Consider the following 17,925-nt stretch of genomic DNA (forward strand, 5'->3'; position numbering starts at 1 on the left):
ATTTAAAATATCTCCCTCCTACAACATTTATCATGAGTCCAATTCAGCAAGCCGGAGTTCTTACTCACAGAGCTTATAGCCTGGAGGAGGAGTGCTAGCAGACAGAATAAAACACAGGCATTGCTCATGATGCTGGGAGGCAGCCTGTATGAAATCTGTACATCTCCACACATGTTCTAGTATGGAAGCGGCTGGTAAACAGCGTGAACTAGTGTGTGAGAGCAAGTTACACAAACTCTGACGTGGAAGAAAGGGCTAATGGAGAAGATGGGACAGGCACAAAGGTGAAACAGAATACTTAAAAGTATCTCTCTGTGTGCTTTTCTCCCCTCCTGCTCTGAACACACATAGCTCTTCTGCGGCCTGGTCTAACTTGTGAAACTAGATACCTTTGTTTCAGCAAAGAAAGGGTTTAAGCGTTGTTTGTACACCATTACTGAAGTGCTACAGTATGACTCGTCACCTGAAGCATTATGTGCCTTCATCTCTTAAAATAGTAAACTGTATTGAGTATATACACACACTCTTAGGCACCTCTGTTACATTAATATGATCCCAGTAAACGGGACAATAAAAGGTGCTAAAAAGGTAGTGATGTAATGTAGACCTTAAAGTCTGTTCGGGTTATGTGCTAAACATCAAGCTAAATCTCGATGCTGAGATTTAGAAAGTGCAAGAGGCACGGCTAGCTAATTGAACTACAAGCATGTGTTTTTGTCTAAGAGGAAAACCCGAGAAAGGAGTTCCACACCTTAGGAGTGGACAGACTCTTCAGCCAGCTCTTTGACGCAGCATTACACACATCAAACCACATACATGCACGTTTCATGAAGAGCAGCAAAGGTCAGTATCCAGAGGTTGTATTAGACAATACCTTAAGCTCAGCGTTATTTTTTTGCCACTCGCTGGTATGCCAGCACTTTTAAAGTCTCCACTTCTAGGTGCATTTCATAGTCTCTGAATTCAGAGATAAGAGACCAGCTGAGTTTGCCTCTTCAGAATTTTCCATCTGTTGCATATAGCACGCAAGTGATGTCATTCCCCACATTGTTTTTAAGATAACAAAATATGTCTACATCTGACTTCCTTTAGATAACTGTCCTGCCTTCAGTATAAACATTCATTCTTTGCTTTACGCTCACCTGGTCTAGAAAGCACTGCTACTTTCTTGGTGATCCAGATTAACACAAGAAAAGAGGATTTTGTAGGTGCTTCTCTGCTACTATTGAGGCAAATAGTAATTATGCTTTCATCAGTATTAGTCAGTAAATTCAGGCAGGGAAGTTAACAAAAAAATAATCTTATTTTCTATCAGTTGATTTTGGAATGCAATGTTACAGAAGGAGCAATGTACAATTAGGCAATTTTGAACCTATACAGAAGGACTCAACAACACAGCTGGACTTCCATGTTCCACTACAACCAAGATTAAGCCATCTGCGTACAGATGTTGTGCACCCCTATGATGTCAGTTTATGGGGAATGAGGTAATCTAAACAAGATTTGCTGTTTAACTGACACTAACAGAAGTGATCCGGCTCCCTATTTTTTTTATTTTTATGAATCCAAACACTACTTCTAATATTTGATAAAGAATGGGGTCAAGACCAGAAACATCACAGAACGAAAGCTCTGTGCCTGCTTTTTTTAAGTCAGTCTCTCCTCCCCTACAGTATTAAAGACTCAAAACACCATGAAGCAATTTGTCATACATCTTTAATCATATTACAATAACGTAGTGATTCTGCCTTTAATGAATACTCTCCATGTTGCCCTTTTTAATGAAAACTAAATACCTGCAAGAAAGTAAAATTACACCGCATAAACAACATGATGTAAATTTATCTTTCAGTGTGTTTGCACAACTACTTGCATCCGGTCAGAAAAATTTTAATGCATTTTAGAGAACTGTAACCGTTTTCTAGACATAAGCCTCATCTAATTCACATCTGAATGTTATTCAAGGCAGTTGGTTTCCTTCTACTGCAAAAAAGCAATTTACCAAATCATTCTCAGCTAGGTACAGTGATAGTTACAGTAGAAGTTTTAAAATAGCTCACTATAGCAGAGAGCTGGATGTGCAGCAGATCAATTTATTCAGCATCCTGATTTTGACCAGATGTCACAATCCAAATAAACTACGTACTGTTTTGAAGCTAAATCTCAATCAAAATTTTACAGTTATACCTAAACTTCTTAACTGATGTAAGAGAGGTCTGTGACCTGCTGAAGACTTTAATCAATTCACAATGATCAGTGCCCAACAGGGAATAAAATGTCACACTAAAGGATCCTCTCGTCCTAAATTTGCAAAAGCAACATCCACAATTGGCTTAAATGGAAGACAAATTTCAAAAGGACTGCCAAGTGTATTACAAGCAGCTACCAATATCAAAACCAGATGCCTTCAAGTGTCTTCTACTGGGGTTAATCTTAAAATAATACAGCTTTTTGAGCAGACAGAGCTTTAAACAGGCCGGATGTATTTATTTTTCAAGCAGCACAAGAAAAATCAAATACATTACTTGTATGTTCAGTTATCAAGCAACAGTTTCTATGTTTAAAAACTGCACTCATGCCTTCAGTATTACAATTAAGTACTGCCACGTTAGTTTCTCTGCTCAGTAATAATTTCTATGTAACTCAGAAGCTTGTTTAGGCAAAATACTAAATTTAATTACAAAGGTGCTTAAAACGGATGCAGAAGGTCAAACAAGTGCAATGTACTAGAACACTGATCTAAAAAAAAAAAAATGATAATTACATTGTGGTATTTGAGGAAATGTGTCAGATGTGCACAGGAATTCAGGCTGTGACGTGAAAGTGATTGATGAAAAATGCTGATCGTTTTTGTCAAATTAAATATTAGGTCAATGATATTTAAGTGTTGTGGAGTTTTGGGGCCTTGTATCTTCTCTCCTGTGCTCAATAGGCAGTTCCTCAAATACCAGCACATACAAAAAGCAGAGGCTGATGCTTTTGACGCCAGAAGGTCAGGAGATGTGCTACTGTATTACCTGGAAGTCACTTCATGTTGTACGTTGACAGCCAGAAATACCCTTGCAACATACATCATGACAGAGCCATAACGACAGCTTCACAGTTGACTCATTAGAGGCACTACCACCAATTTGTTTAGGATTCGGTGTTTCTTGCAGTGCAGAAATGGATGTCAGGGTCTTTCAAATGGAAGTCGACTGCCTAAATCTTTCTGATTAAGTAATAATGCTTGCACTGGAAATTTTAAAACAGAAGGGAGGAAAATAACTTGCATTTGCATTGGATTTAACTAAAGAGGTTACAACCATTAAATTAAGAACAGGACTACGTGAACTTAGATGAACGTCAGTGACTGCATGCCTTCCTACAGCCCAAAAGTAAGCTTAAGCAAATATCAAAGAGCAAGCATACATGTCAATGAAGAACACATCTCACAAAGATCAGTTCATCTCCACCCGCTGCATGAGTCTTAATCACTGAGTTTAAAATTTGCTAGCAGGATGCCAGTTCTTAAAAAGGTTGAAAATGAAGAAAAGTTTCTTATTCTATCATTTGTGAAGAAAGGAAAATACTCTTAATCAGGTTGTATGTTTGGCTCCACAACAGAGACAGCTGGGACAGTAGGAAAAAGACAGCAGAGAAAGATCTGCCTGATCTTCTCCCCCGTAAGAGAAATACTGTGAAGTATCATAATAGAGTCCCTGTACAAAGCAGCAAGCAGCTGTGCATCAGCTTAGCACTGCAGAGGGCACCTCATTCTGCTTTTCCTCAGATCAATCTACCAAAAATAAAAATAAAAGTAAAAAAAAAAAAAAAATCAGCTTTCTAATATCCCTGGGCCAGCGATGGAGTCTGTGGGAATAAGGGGAATGCAGAGAGCTATACAAATTGGCTGTACAAATTTTGGGCATAGGAGAATTCTACAGAAGAAACTCAGGTGAGGAGGTGACAAAGACAAGGATATTGAAAAAGGATCCTTGAAGGTCCTGTTTCTATACCTCGTACATATAAATACCAACAACTTGCCTGGCTCCTAGAACTCGCATCATGAGCTCCCAAGCCTGAATTTATCTATAGTGTGCCTTAAGTTAGTTTTATAGGTGCTTAAATCCTTTAGGCACCTGTATTCAGGCTTCACTACAACATGAAGCCTGACCACTTAAATCGCAGACAGCAGATAATACGTTAGCCATTTCACAAAAGCAAGTGATTATTTTTGATTATTTTCTTATCTGCATGCTGAATCAGAAAGCTCTAGACTCATCACGAATAAATGCAGCCCTAGTCTTATTTCACCAGAGCTCTTCCTGCATATCAAGTATTACTTAATGTTTGAAAAAGATATAAATGGCTATTACAGAGCTGTGGAATAAAATAGAAAAGAGCATCAGAAGTTTTAGGAGATACAGAAATACACACAGAGACCAGCCGCAATAGTTGCAGTTCTATAGATACATTTTACTTCTATGTCAGAAGCAACAGATTAGTAGAACTTTAGGGGCCTTTTTTGCCCTTCTCCAGTGAAACTACTCAAATGAGCTGTCTACTCTCTCAGGTTTTCCACAGCCATTCTATCTAGTTTCTCCTGGAAAGAAACTAATGAAGGCTTTAAACCAGATCCTGTGTTTTCAAATTGCCGTTCAAAGCAAGAAAACTGAAAACTAAGTTGTTGGACAGTATGTGATACAAGTGTGGCTTTTCTATTAGCTTTTCAAATGCACCTAAAGAAACTAGAACGTTAATTTCTTAAAACAAATTACATTCAAACCTTCATGTTCATCTTTTGTACAGTTTCTGTATTTTATTTGAGGAACAGAAAAAATAACCATGACTTGAAGGCTTGGCCCCAGAAAAGAACATGGCAAAATGCTGACAGATACGGATGAGGCAATAAAGTAAAAGCCTTTTAACTGCAGCAAGTTGGAACATTTGATAATGTAATGTAGAAAAAGTTAACAGCTATTACGTGGGGATATTAGAAGGCATATAGCGGCACGCACATTGCGGGAAACAGGAAATAATCTCAGAATCAGGAAACGTAGGAAGCGGAATACGCTTGCATACAGAAGATACTGCATGCATGTTACATACGAAATACAGCATTATGCCACATCTTTTCATATAAACTATTATATTTCTTCACACAAGGATACGAACAGAGCCATTTCAGTTACCCTCTCAATTCTGTATGAAAAAAGTAGTTATCCAAACAGAACATTCCCTGAGTCGACACAGAAAATCAATATAGCTGATTTTCGTTTGGAAGAGTCTTCATAACTTTACTGGCAAAAAAAAAAAAATACACAGAGTTTGCTACTGTACTAATTTTAAGCATTTTTAGTACTTTGTATTCATTTATGTATGTAACTACATTGATGGTGTAATTACATCATAATAGAGCAAGACCTCACAAAACTGTTTATGATCCAATCCCAATTTGGGAGAATTGTTTCGTAATACTCTTCCTGAAGAGATCTCTCCAACTGGAATCCCATTCACATCCCAGGGTAAAAACACAGCCAAAACGTATGCAAAGTTATGAAGGCCTACTGGATAACATCAAGAAAATACTGATTTCGCAACTGTTGCACAGATTTGGGGACACAAAGAGAGCCAGAGCCAGATCAATGCAAACAACTGCACACGGCTAGAGAGGAGAAAGGAAAAAAACCCTTAAGTCATCCACAGTCTTACTCTGCCCCGTGATGATTTTATTTTGCAGGTGAAAGCAAGAAAGTTCCACCTGGCTTGAACCCTTTAAGGGTTTTCACCATATACTTTTTGCAGAGATGCTCTCAAATCCGACCTGAAAGAGGAATCAGTATTTATACTCTGCTTACTTCTAACAAGAATCCACAAACATTTGGCTATTTGGATTGAAAAATATAACTAGTTTACATAAATAATTTTCAACATCCAAGAAAATGTACAAATCTAAAGCCAAACACATTTGGCTTGCAACAAGCCCTGTTTGCTAATGTCTTTATAAAGGCTCAGTTTTAAAGAAAAGTAGTCATTTTAAATACAACCAGTATACTGCAAATGCCATCCCATTATATGGAGACACTCACCATTCTTCTATACTTCTAGTGAAACCAAATGATAATATTCCATGTCTGCTTGCAAGCAACATATGCCTTATTTTGGTCCTGGGTAGTTAATCTCCACTCCTATGTTTTAGAGTGGCCTTTTTACAGCTCATTGAAAGCATTGCACCTGAAATATTCAGCAGCATTGTACAAAACCGTCATTTAGTCCCCAAGGCTTGGGGTTGACTGTGTAAAAGTGGAAAACCACGATGACATAGCTGATTTCGCACTTGTGAAGGCTCCTCCAACTGATTGACCTGCATTACAGAACAAAAGAAAGAAGGTCGATAGTGCAGTGTTATCATTACTAAGATACTACAAAAAATAATTAAAAAAAACCAAACAAATAACAAACCCCACACAATCAGTTTTGGGATTTAAAACCCAAGTCCAGAGTCTGTGCCAGACAACATTCAAAGAATTTGAACACAGCAGCTCAGCAGAAATGGCCCACGTTCTCTTTTGCCCCGGAAGACTTTGCTAGACTTGGGGCCGAAAGGTGCTCCCTGCCAGAGCGTACAACAGCAAGAAGAGTAGAAAGACTCCAATGGAATAAAAGAGGAAGCTAAACAGTTTCTGGCAAAGCTACTGCAGAACAACCATCAGATTCTTCAATGGGTGAACTCATGTTATCGTGCACTGCAAGATGACAATGGGATGTTGCCCCTGTTCAAGTGCAATGAGTGCTTTTCCGGAAAACTACAGACTATTGCAAAACCTGCAGAAATTGGCACAACTGACACAAAGTCTTCCTATGATATCAACCAGCTCTGGGTAGTTTCAGTCAGAGTGATATAAAAAGGAGAATAGCTCAATGTAGAAGGTGGTGGTGTGGTCTAAGCATTTCCAGATTATATGAAAGCTTTTACCTGAAGATCTCTCCCCAAGTTCATCTCCATCCCACACTGGAAAAGCAATTTACACTTTATTTCTTTGTTTAGCTGCTTCTCTTTCCACTATTACACAACATACAGGGCCTCAATCAGCAGCTTTACCCCTCAAAATATTGCTCTGTTTTGTAGGTATGTTATAAAGTACACTTGGATTAAAACGAAATATAACTGAGATATAGGATGCTTCTTCAAAGAAAGATACAGCTTAGACGCAAGCTGGTTTTAAATAAATTTCTTACCTACAGCTTTTCCTGTTTGTACAACATTTCGGCTAGTAGAAGCCATCACATTTCCAATCTTTTTCCCACGTTCACTGTTTTGCACAGAGCTAAACAAGAGAGATACTGAAGACTGTTAGTTGACTGACTTCTTATTACTTCTACATGTAAATAAAACACATAGTAGAACACATATCAATACACACACAGATTTACATAGCATACATATATATAGGGTTTTTTTTATATACACGGTCAATCCCGTAATTGCTACATGCATCTTATCCACACGGATCAGTTAGGCAAGCTTCTCCGAGGAAGAAAGGACACTGTCAGCAAGACAGGAATCAAAATTCCCAGTGGTTCATTCTTATACAATACACTTTGTACCTTTCCAGAATGTTTACAAAAACACATTTATGTTCTAAATTACAAAGTCAGATTTCCAGTAGTTTTGAGAAGTTTTAGCTATAATATATGAACTTTAAACAAAATAGTAAGCGTTCCGGATCAGTCCTTATTCTTTTTTCTAAATAGCGTTTACTTTGTATCTTGCCTTAAGATTAAATTTTTGGTCAAACACAGTTTACACTCATGCTCTTGTTAAAGAAATGCAAAAAGACGACAGATGCTACCATCATTTGGAAAGGAAAGCACAAAAGCAATCAGTTCTACTGCACAAGTGTAATCACTTGAAAATAATCTCATTTAGTTTTAAATTGTAACATTCAAGTCCATATTTCAGGCTTTTCAAACCCATTTATGTAAAACTTAACACCACACCATGCCACATTCTTTTCCCACTTTCGGAATCTCCAGTGTAGATGCAAAAAGCAGAAAGAATGGGAGTACACTAAGAACAAGTTCAGGCTCAGTTTGCAAAAGCAAGTAATTTTGATGAGTATCTGATAGTACAGTTGCATCTGGAGAATAGAGACACAGCTGTAAAAATATTTATTATTAGAGACGCACTAAGAACTACTGTTCCATTTACGTTGATTTCAGGCTCGTTCGAAGAGTCAATATCTTCCCTTTCACACACAGAAATGGAGCCAGTAAAAGATTATAGACACCTCCACATCTTTCACATTTAGTCTTTCTACAAAGACCATCCATTAATAATAAGAGCTGCTATCAGCATGCACCTTATTGAAGGCAATTACCTTAAGGCAAATCTTGATTCATTTGCATTCTCAATCGCCACCACGGAAACTTAACCTGTCACTGGTCAGCAAAAGCAACAAAAAGATTCAGCAGGCTGAAGTCTGAACCTTTTTATTCCTCAAGCTGTTCTTCTGTGTTAGCGTGTGTTTTAGGTCTGCTCACAGTGTACTGAAAATAACCGTCTATGGTCAAGGCAGGTGCAGAATCAGCAGCACATAGGTATTGCTCATTTATAGGCATCTTAAAGAAGCAGTCTCTTGACATTTTATGGCCAACACAGCTAAGTGAGAAAACAATCTATTTTGCTTGGTGCATAAACAAGAAGGATCAGTTAACTGCAGCTCCAAGACTGAATTTGGGCTTCAGCTGCAGGAATAACAAGCACCACTGAGTTTTAGACTTGAATACTACAGGTAAGAGCTGAGACCAACTTAAAGTTCAGTTGAGTATGGTGCAATAAGAGATTATGTGAAACTCATTTTAAACTTCCAAACTGAAGAAACTGAACCATGTCTCAGCACATATACAGTGAACTTTGAGAGTTTTAGAACAATGCTGTATTAAACACCAGCTAATTTAAAAAAAAAAAAACCAAACTGTTTTCTCCTATTAATGAGACCTCGAGTCAACATACAGAAAAGTACTAATGGAAGTTTTAACAGCTTTAGTTTACAATTCAAAAATAAATATACAAAAGCCTTATAATTGCAATGCAAAAAAAAAATAAAAATCAGGGCTCTTATGTAAAGTCCAACTGAAAATAGTACATTAGCACTGTTTTTCCCTATTTCAGGAAATTATCCATATTTAGATGTGGTGATGTTTTGCAAGAGAACATTGAGTATAGTTTCATGTACATGGCCAATTTAAATCATTATTTTGTTTAGTTCATCATAGCAACAGTTATGCAGTTACTAATATTTGACCACTCTTTAAAAAAAATACAAATCAAAGTACCATATACTTACTGTGACAATCTCAACTTCACATCTGATACAGAGTACTGTCCTTGGAATGGGTGGCTAGAAGAGGAGGAAAAACACGAGAAAACACTAAGTATTTTTTTTTTCCATGATGAATCCATATCACACAATTATTAGTTGTACTTCTCTCTGTAGCTTACAAAAAAACCCAAAACAAACTTTTGTAGACATACTACCATATCACTTTACAGAAGGCTAGGTCCCAGTGACTATTCAACCTTAGATTTCTTATGAGCTACCAAAAGAAAGAAAAAAAGATCCCTTAGGTAGATCAAAAGAGCTTCGTGGTCTAAAGAAAAACCTTATTCAGACTACAGCAGCTGACAAAGCAAAAGCAAACAGAACTCCCTGCAGTACAGTAATAACCCATCCTCAACACAACACATGCACAGCCAACAGCGTTACCAAGCCTGGAATCATCTCATCTTTGAGTGAAAATACACATAAAACAATCTAAAGTATAGAAGATGCAACATAAAACAGCAGGCTCCCCTCCATCCCTCTCAGTGACAATCCTGGACACAGCTATTCCCTGGATACCTGGAAGCAATTAATAAAAAGCAGAACCATCTGAGGACAATTCCTGAGGAATGACAAACTTTCTATAGCTGGGAACAGCCAACAATCAACATGAAAAAGTTTCATTTCTGACACTGGATACATTTTTCTTCATAAAACTATACCCCAGAATTACAATAAGGTATTGATGAACAGAAATACTCAGTTTCCTTACTTAGAGGGCCCCAAAGTTTCACCCTCAGAGCTTTGTAGGAGGAACAAGGGGAACGCTGTAATTCTACAGAATGGTGTGCCTGACTACACATACTAAAAGCTATCCATGTTAAATGCTAAAAAATTTAAATAAATAGTTAAAAAAAGATGGTTCCTTACCTAGAATTTACCTCTGCAAGAGCTGGATGCTTGTTGCTATTCCATACTCTGTAGTTGTGGGTATTTTTCCAGGCTGCTACAAATGCTGTTCCGAAGTCTGACAAAGTTTTTTCATTGTCTGATAAATTAAAATGAAGACGAGAGTTTGCAGCAATTCATTAGAGATGTTAGACAAGACAAATTACTTTTTTTCTTGTAAAGAAAAATTAAAATTTTCTAGGCTCTTATCAAATCAAAGTGTCCCAAATATACAAAGCCAGGAGGAAAAAAAAAAAGAAAAAAAAGCTTAAAAAAATACTTCTCTCTCTTTTTTTTTTAAATTGGTTTACAAAGTTCTTAGTAAAGAGCTCAACTGTATGGGGGTGGGAAGGTCATCCAAACATAGGCCGCAACTTATTCACTAAGAAAAGACAGGAAAGAGCAGAGAATGGCCACACAGCAACTAAGAAAAAACCCCATCCTTTGCATTGGTCTTGCTCAGTTACACCGGGACTACGGTGTAGTACTACTTGCTGTACTACGTTACTACTCATTCAAATTTAGTAAACCCCAAATCCACTCCAAAACTGCAGAATGAACTACTGCGGAATAAACTTATAATATCCCCTTTAAAATACAGAAGAGTATAGGAAATTATTTTAGAGACAGCCAGTGAAGCAGTATGAGTTTCTAGACAACCCTGACATTTCATATCAATCAGATAATCATCCTAATGTTGTCCAATAAAGAACTTAGCACCTTCCAGACTGTAAAAATCAAGTCTCAGTCCCATGTTTTTTCACAAATACCACAGAACAAGATCTGAATTAGTTAATTCACGTGAACAGAGAGCAATTATGATGAGAATGAAGTTAACAGGGTCAGTGCTGGGCAAACTAAACATTTTCCACAAATAAACTACTGATTCTTTTAGCTACATTCACGCACAAAACGCTGGAACATAGAGAATTCCCTCCAAGTTGAGACAAAAAATGTTAAGCTCCAGAAAACACAAACTTATAAAGCCTCCAGATGGCAACTTTTTACCTATGCGAGTCCCTGCTTAAGACTATGGCAGGAAGGGAAAAGAGATGGAACAGCCTAGTAAAACTTCCTGAAGACAGACTCTTAATTTCATGTCTCCTTGAATCCAATTAGTTCCCCAAAATTAATTTCAGGTTGCAACAGAGTTTGTAAGATACAAGTAAGATACAAGTTTGTAAAGGTCTCATCATATATGGGGATTTCAGGTATTTCTACTTATGAGGAAAGTTTAATTAAATCAAGGAGGTGGTGACAGTTGAAGAAGAAAGTGTCTGTAAGCCTGTGACAAAACAATTAGTAATAAGCTTGTCAAAGAATAACAAGAATAGCCAAGGACAACTGAAAAAGCAGCTAAAATTAAACTTTAGGCAGAGGGAGATCCAATGATAGGCCACACAACACAAATGCTTATTACACCGACCCTCATCTCAGTCCCTAGAGAAGGCATCTGTTCTACCTGGTTGCAGCACCGCAGCAAGCAGTGCATGAAGATAAGCACTGAACTGAGCCCTGATCCACTCATCTCCTCCTTCCCATCCAGTGCCATCAAGGAAAACATCATCTCTGTTCTCAGTTACATGCTTCACCAAGTAATCGGCAAATCTTAGGTCAGCGGTTGTTGGGTTCAGGATCTTACGAAGTTCTGGATCGTGGATTTGTACATGAGCATCTTCTATCTGTTTGAAATAATTCCAAGGGTAAACATTTATCTAAATAAAACTGCTTATATATACTACTATATCTTGCTACCTAAATCTAAACCCACAGTCCCACAAAATACCAAGAAGAAACAAATAGCCAAGGAAATAATGAATTAACTGTTCTCAGAAAGTGAGATGTTGCTCTAATATAATCAGAATCGGATCATCTTCCTGGCACACAGTAAAAGCTGCTTATTGGACAGGATTTGGCAGGGGAAGTTGGGTGCTCACATGTTTTTTTCCTAGAGGCTCTTTGATTATCACTTCAAATTATTAAGTTGGTTACCTGTATGTAGGTTACAGAATGCTGATTACATAGTCCTATCTATTTGCTAGAACTGGCACAGTGCTTTCTTAGATACTTTTTTTTAACCTCTTGTCTTGATTAAATCAGAAGGAAGTCAATAGTAACGTGCTTTATTATCCAATTGTACCTGTTTTTCAGCTGCAAGCACTTATTTTTGAAGACCTTATTACTAAGTCATGAAAAAAAGCCCAGGACACGAGAAGTAAAATTACACCAGCAACAAAATAAAAATTTAAGAAGTGCCCTGCAAATTCAAATATTGGATATAAAACTATACAGAAAGACATGTATTATTTTGCACAGCTTATCTAGTCCTATCCTAACAAACTATAAAAATTCAATAAGCTTCTGCATTTAAGAATTTATTTCATATGGAAGTAATTCAAAATTTAGGCATGAACATGAAATTATAAAGTTATACTTAGAATGCAATGTCTTATTTCCCCCCACCCCACTCTCTAGTCGAAGAGGTTCAAATGCAAAGATTCATACTTCCACAATTGCATCGCTCAGATGTTTCTGCTGACGGAACAGGATATTAGTGGCTCCTGCAACAAAGCCACGGACTGCTACATCTGACAGGAGATGATGCTGCTGCAGTGCCATGTATGGCAAACAAAGGTACCCCTAAAGTAACAGAGATATGTAGAGGATTAACATAAGGTCAAAAAAAATTAATAAAATAATCTCTATCTTCCTAATGAAAGCCAGCACATTCCCCCCAGAACAAACCTTCGTTATTACAATTTCAGCCAATTTCTCTATTGCTTTGCTACCTTACATCTGCAAAGCAAAGCAACCAGATTCCACATGAATTAAATTTTTCAAGAGGTTGTATTGCCTTTCAGTGTCAGGACTGAAACTGAAAATACAATGCAAAGGACACAAATCAAATGTATTTATAAGGCAACAGAACAAGCAGTATAAAACAAGGGTGAGGTCTCAGGTCAGTTCAGAGGCAAGAAGTCAGTGGAGATAAAGATTCATCTCTGCACTTGCATACCAGGATGTATTCTGGTAGTCCTGAGGCACATAATGTGGGAGAGCTACAGACTGCTATCCACATTTTGTAGATAGAGATTTCCAGGCTCCAGAGATAGCAATCAATTTTTGATAAGCATATGCATGCCTGCTTTAAGAAAGAGCAGGAGAGAAAGTAATGCACTGTGCTTTTTAGCCATTCCATGCTTGTAAGTTAATCCCACATTCCAATTAAAAAAAACCCCAAACATTTTGAAAAAAAGGCTTTGAGGTAAGTCATTGAGAGATCATTGAGAAGCAGCTGTAGGTATTGTAATTTTATTTTCAAATAGAGGATCAAAACACCCCTGAAGTCTAATACTCAAGTCTAATTCCAGCTGTTCAACTGCATAAAGCACAAAGCATTTATTCACTAGTAGAAACCCAGAAGGGCTAACGGCATACTGGGCAGAAACAAAGAGCACGTGCACTTTATCACACAGTACATGGTAACTGGAAACATATGAAGAAAGGAGCGCAACTATTCCACTTTGTTATATTAGACACAGGGATGGCTTTCCAGATGACAGGCACGTATTGGCTGAAAACAGTCTGTGTCAAAGGAACAACAGCGCTTTGAGAGGAGTCACCAGTCTAAAATGGAAAATTTTCAAAAAAATATGTCTTAAGAAGCTAGCAAAGGAAGGTTTAATTACTGTATACTCAGATAGCTAAGTCTTGGATAGCTTTCACTATTTGAAGTATCAAGTGTCAGTTCCCAAATTCACATTTCTCTGTAAACATAACAACTTTTATTTCTGTGGACGTGTTCCATTCTTTTTAAAAGCGTGCAAGTGAAATGAGTATTAGATCTTATAGAACTGGTACTAAAGAAACAAGCATCACAACCTATTTTTCTTATGCTCTGGTGTACTTGGATACAGTATTATGCCAAATCTCCTCCCATTCAAGTTTGTCAGATTTCTTAGTCTTCCCATGGCATGGCATAAAACAACCCTGAGATGAGAGCTCTAAGAGAGATTTAAACTTTCCAGTAAGTGGTTAAACGATAACTTTGAATCACATTTTTCTGTTAACTTAGATACGTAAAGCCCTTTCTGCTCTAATTACATTGGATGAATTCAAACGAAAAGTGCCACTGTGGAACAGAAGGTAAACACGTAGAAACTGTCAGCTTCCTTAAAATTGTTTACTTTTCCATTTTATGAGCTTAGTAGCAAACTAAATTTGCACTCCTAGGCCCTCTTATCAATTATTTTTTTCTTGCTTCCAATCCAGTGTTTTCAATAGAACTAGACTGAATACAATTTACAGCCAATTCTTTTGATTAGTCAGACCATAAGGACAAACACCAGACTGCAGATCCTTGTTGAAAAAGCACTTCTAACAGTGATGTGAGGCAATACAAGGCAACGACATTGGAGCTGCTCACTTGGGCCCACATAGCGTACCATTTCCAATGAAAGCTATTGTGCAAAGCTCAAACACAATCATCAAATACAACATTCTGCAAGGAAATGCAAATAAGCACCTCCAAAGGAAGAAACGCCACTTTGAACCTCATCAGCTTGAGGAAATAAATCTGAATCTTCTACTTTCTGGGCAGTGGTTCATCTAAAAGACTATTACATTAAAACCAAAACAAAAAAAATGTATTACATCACTTCTTTTACTGACAAAAGTCTCTTTAAAAGTGATGCATTTTCCCTGTTTTTTATGGGAAACCAGCCCTAGTATATGTATTGTTTGTTATCTGACAGTGCCCATCAAAGTCCTTAGAGAAACTCTGGAATACCGGGAGTTCAGTTAGGCATCAGCACGAGCTTAAAATTCAGCAGCTCAGCACCATGCCCTCGGAAAGAACCACAGACAACCAGGAAAAGTTATCATGTAAAGAAGGGTGAAGTTATATGTGTGTATATATATATATATATAAAAAAATATATTAAAAGAAATTGTCTATGTATATGTAGACATACACACATTTAGGTACACATTTTGTGCATATATACACACATAAACATTTATAAATACGTATATATTTATATATATATAAAAATTAAGAGAAAAACATAGGCTTTCATTTCAGCTAAGATACAGCTTTCTGAATCTTAGTTTATATTAAGGTATCTAAACCCTTCTTAAGTACTCTGATCTTGCCCCATATAGGTTAGGTCAACAATTCTTCGGAGTAAAAGAGAGCAGCAGTTACTGATACGTACCATTTTTTAACCACAGCGGGGCTGCAGGTTACTATGAAGTACAACTGCAAATAGTATGCAAGTATACATTTGAAAGAAAAGTGGAATGCATGTGTGCGTGCACACACCCCTCTCAGACGCGCACTCACACTTTCCACCTGCCTGGGAACACAGTCACTGGCCAAAGACTGTACTTACATGTTTTGTAGTACCTACTGTCCATTTGGAGTTGGGTAACCAAAATTATTAGCCACTTCTGAAAAACAGATGTCTTTATGAGTTAGCAGGTAGCATGAACAACGTGTTTACCTTTGTAAAAATAGCCAACGGCATACCATACTGGTCCTCTTCCAACCCAGATATCAGTCCTGGAACAAGCACCGTGTGTCCTGTATTTGCTTGGGGCTGCACAGTGATTGGAAGGCTTTCTGAGCTCATGCCTTCGCTCGCAAGATTTTCAGCCTGTTCTGATGCTGTATTTTCACGTTCTCCTTCTTTCAAATTAGACTCCTCCAAAATGCTAGGATCTAAGGTCTCCCAGTCACTTTCAGAGGATGCTGGAGAAGTGCGGGAAGGAACTTTCAAGTGCTGCACAGTACCATTGGAGGACTGAGCTCCATTCCAAGTCTTCTCTGACTGGGAAAAAGGCACGTTTGCTTTTTGACCTTCCACTGAGTGGTTTCCTGCCATCTTCCTGCCTCCCTCTCCCATTCCCAAGTTTGTATTTGAAGTTTCAGCAGCAGACACAGAGTCAGATAACCGTGGTGTATTTTCCTGCAAGCCAGCATCTTCTGATATACTCTTTCTTGGTCTATACTGTGAACAGTCAGTAAGACCATGTTCAATCATACCTGGAAAGTAATAGCACACATGAGTATCAGCATCTCAATAGAAATTTAAGTGACTTTTGTTAAAGAAAGTGAACAACGTGCTCTTGTCTGCACAGCAGAAATCACTTATTTCAAAACACCACTATGGGGGAACGAGGGTGTGGGGTGTGTTAAAAATAACCCAAACCCCACACTTTCCTAAAGAAAGTTTTAGCTTCAAGAAGACTGGTCAGAAGTTAAGAATTAGCAAGGTTAGGGGTTTTGGTTTTGTTTGTTTGCGGTTTTTTTTTTTTACTTTTCTTTTTTTGAAGAGCGCACGTAGAAGGAAGAGAGGTTTGTATTTTTGTTTTTAAGGAACTTGACAGGAATGTGTGACTTCTTAAGCATCCCATCTACATTACCCACAGGCAACACAGAAAATCCAGTGGCTCCAATTAAGCATAAGAAATAACTCGTAGAATGCAAGTAGAAAGTATTAGGAGATGTGTGCATAGTACATGGAACGTGCATAAAATCACCCATTTTTCAGGCAACATACCAACAGGAACTCTATTGTCACGTAAGTATTTTTCCAAATGAAACAGTATAGCCAGTCTCAGTTATCACCAGAAAGCATATAAAAAGAAGTCCAAACTTCTCTTCTTACCAGGAAAGAGTGACAGGACAGTCATCAGAGCTCCCACCAATCTATTTACTGGAGAAATATAAAACAGCACCTGGTGGCAGAAGGGAGGGGGGTGGTGGGAAGAGAGTGTGCAAGAGAGAAAAGGGGAATTAGGGAGGAGAGAATGAGAAAAATAAAGTTAAACTTAAGCATGACAAAGATAGCATGCAAACTATTCAAGGCACTGCTTTTTATGTTATTTTAGAAAGTCTGCTTACCAAAAAAAGCTCTCACAACAGTTCAAAGTAACTATTTTAATATTTCTATTGTATCCTTATATTTTATACTATTTGTAATACATATGTTATATACACACACACACGTGTACATAATATATACTTGCCAATCATTCAGATTTTTCTGTCAGTCATTCAGGTATTTTCCCCAAATTGATCCAGTTACTGAATGACTGACACAAAAAAGTTGTTCCTGGCACGCCACATAAATTCTTGTTCATTTGTAGTACTTTAAAAATCTCTGCTATAAATCAGAGGCCAAATAACCTCCATTCCAAAATTCTGACAAAAACCCATGCAAAAACATCTCTTCTAAGAAAATATATTAAAGATACGCAGATAAATGAAAAACAGGATAAATGCAACATGCATTTATTACAGGTATCTTCCTATGCTAAAAAAAAAAAAAAAAAAAGAAGATTTTGTTTGGAAGCAGAAGACATGACTGATAAAAACTTTGGTAAAGCACTTAAGGCATAACATGGGAAACCAGAATCTCCTTAATTAAATCAGAGAGACTGGGATTAGTAGATTACTTAGGAATTCAAAACGGGAGTGTCAAAGGCTAGCAATGAAAAAAGAAACACAAGGCAGACTGAATATTACTACTGGAGTTCCTCTGAGACAGGCTTTCAGGGGGGAGGAAAGGAAAAAAAAACAAAACCCACCACCCAACACAAAACTAAAAAACCCCCATGAAAGTCAACTTGTTTAACAATGCCATTTTTACATCCTCAAGCAGCA

The 17,925-nt window shown here is 37.5% G+C and overlaps 1 protein-coding gene across 3 annotated transcripts in view; it reads right to left on the minus strand.

Moving 5' to 3' along the window:
• Positions 1–1,698: 1,698 nt before the first annotated feature.
• The window catches only part of AVL9 (AVL9 cell migration associated), a 42,814-nt gene continuing 26,587 nt past the window's right edge, over positions 1,699–17,925 (minus strand). For 2 of the 3 annotated variants that reach the window (XM_074575495.1, XM_074575496.1), the window contains exons 9-16: positions 16,928–16,997; positions 15,761–16,302; positions 12,762–12,896; positions 11,719–11,938; positions 10,239–10,356; positions 9,333–9,386; positions 7,222–7,310; positions 1,699–6,346 (exon numbers count right to left, since the gene is read on the minus strand). In XM_074575495.1, coding sequence (XP_074431596.1) covers positions 6,252–6,346; positions 7,222–7,310; positions 9,333–9,386; positions 10,239–10,356; positions 11,719–11,938; positions 12,762–12,896; positions 15,761–16,302; positions 16,928–16,997 — 1,323 coding nt within the window. In that variant the 3' untranslated portion in view covers positions 1,699–6,251. The remainder of the gene's footprint in view (positions 6,347–7,221; positions 7,311–9,332; positions 9,387–10,238; positions 10,357–11,718; positions 11,939–12,761; positions 12,897–15,760; positions 16,303–16,927; positions 16,998–17,925) is intronic. The other variant, XR_012585563.1, reaches the window with a different exon arrangement.

The sequence above is a fragment of the Larus michahellis genome, chromosome 2 (assembly GCF_964199755.1).
Source record: "Larus michahellis chromosome 2, bLarMic1.1, whole genome shotgun sequence".
NCBI lineage: Eukaryota > Metazoa > Chordata > Aves > Charadriiformes > Laridae > Larus > Larus michahellis.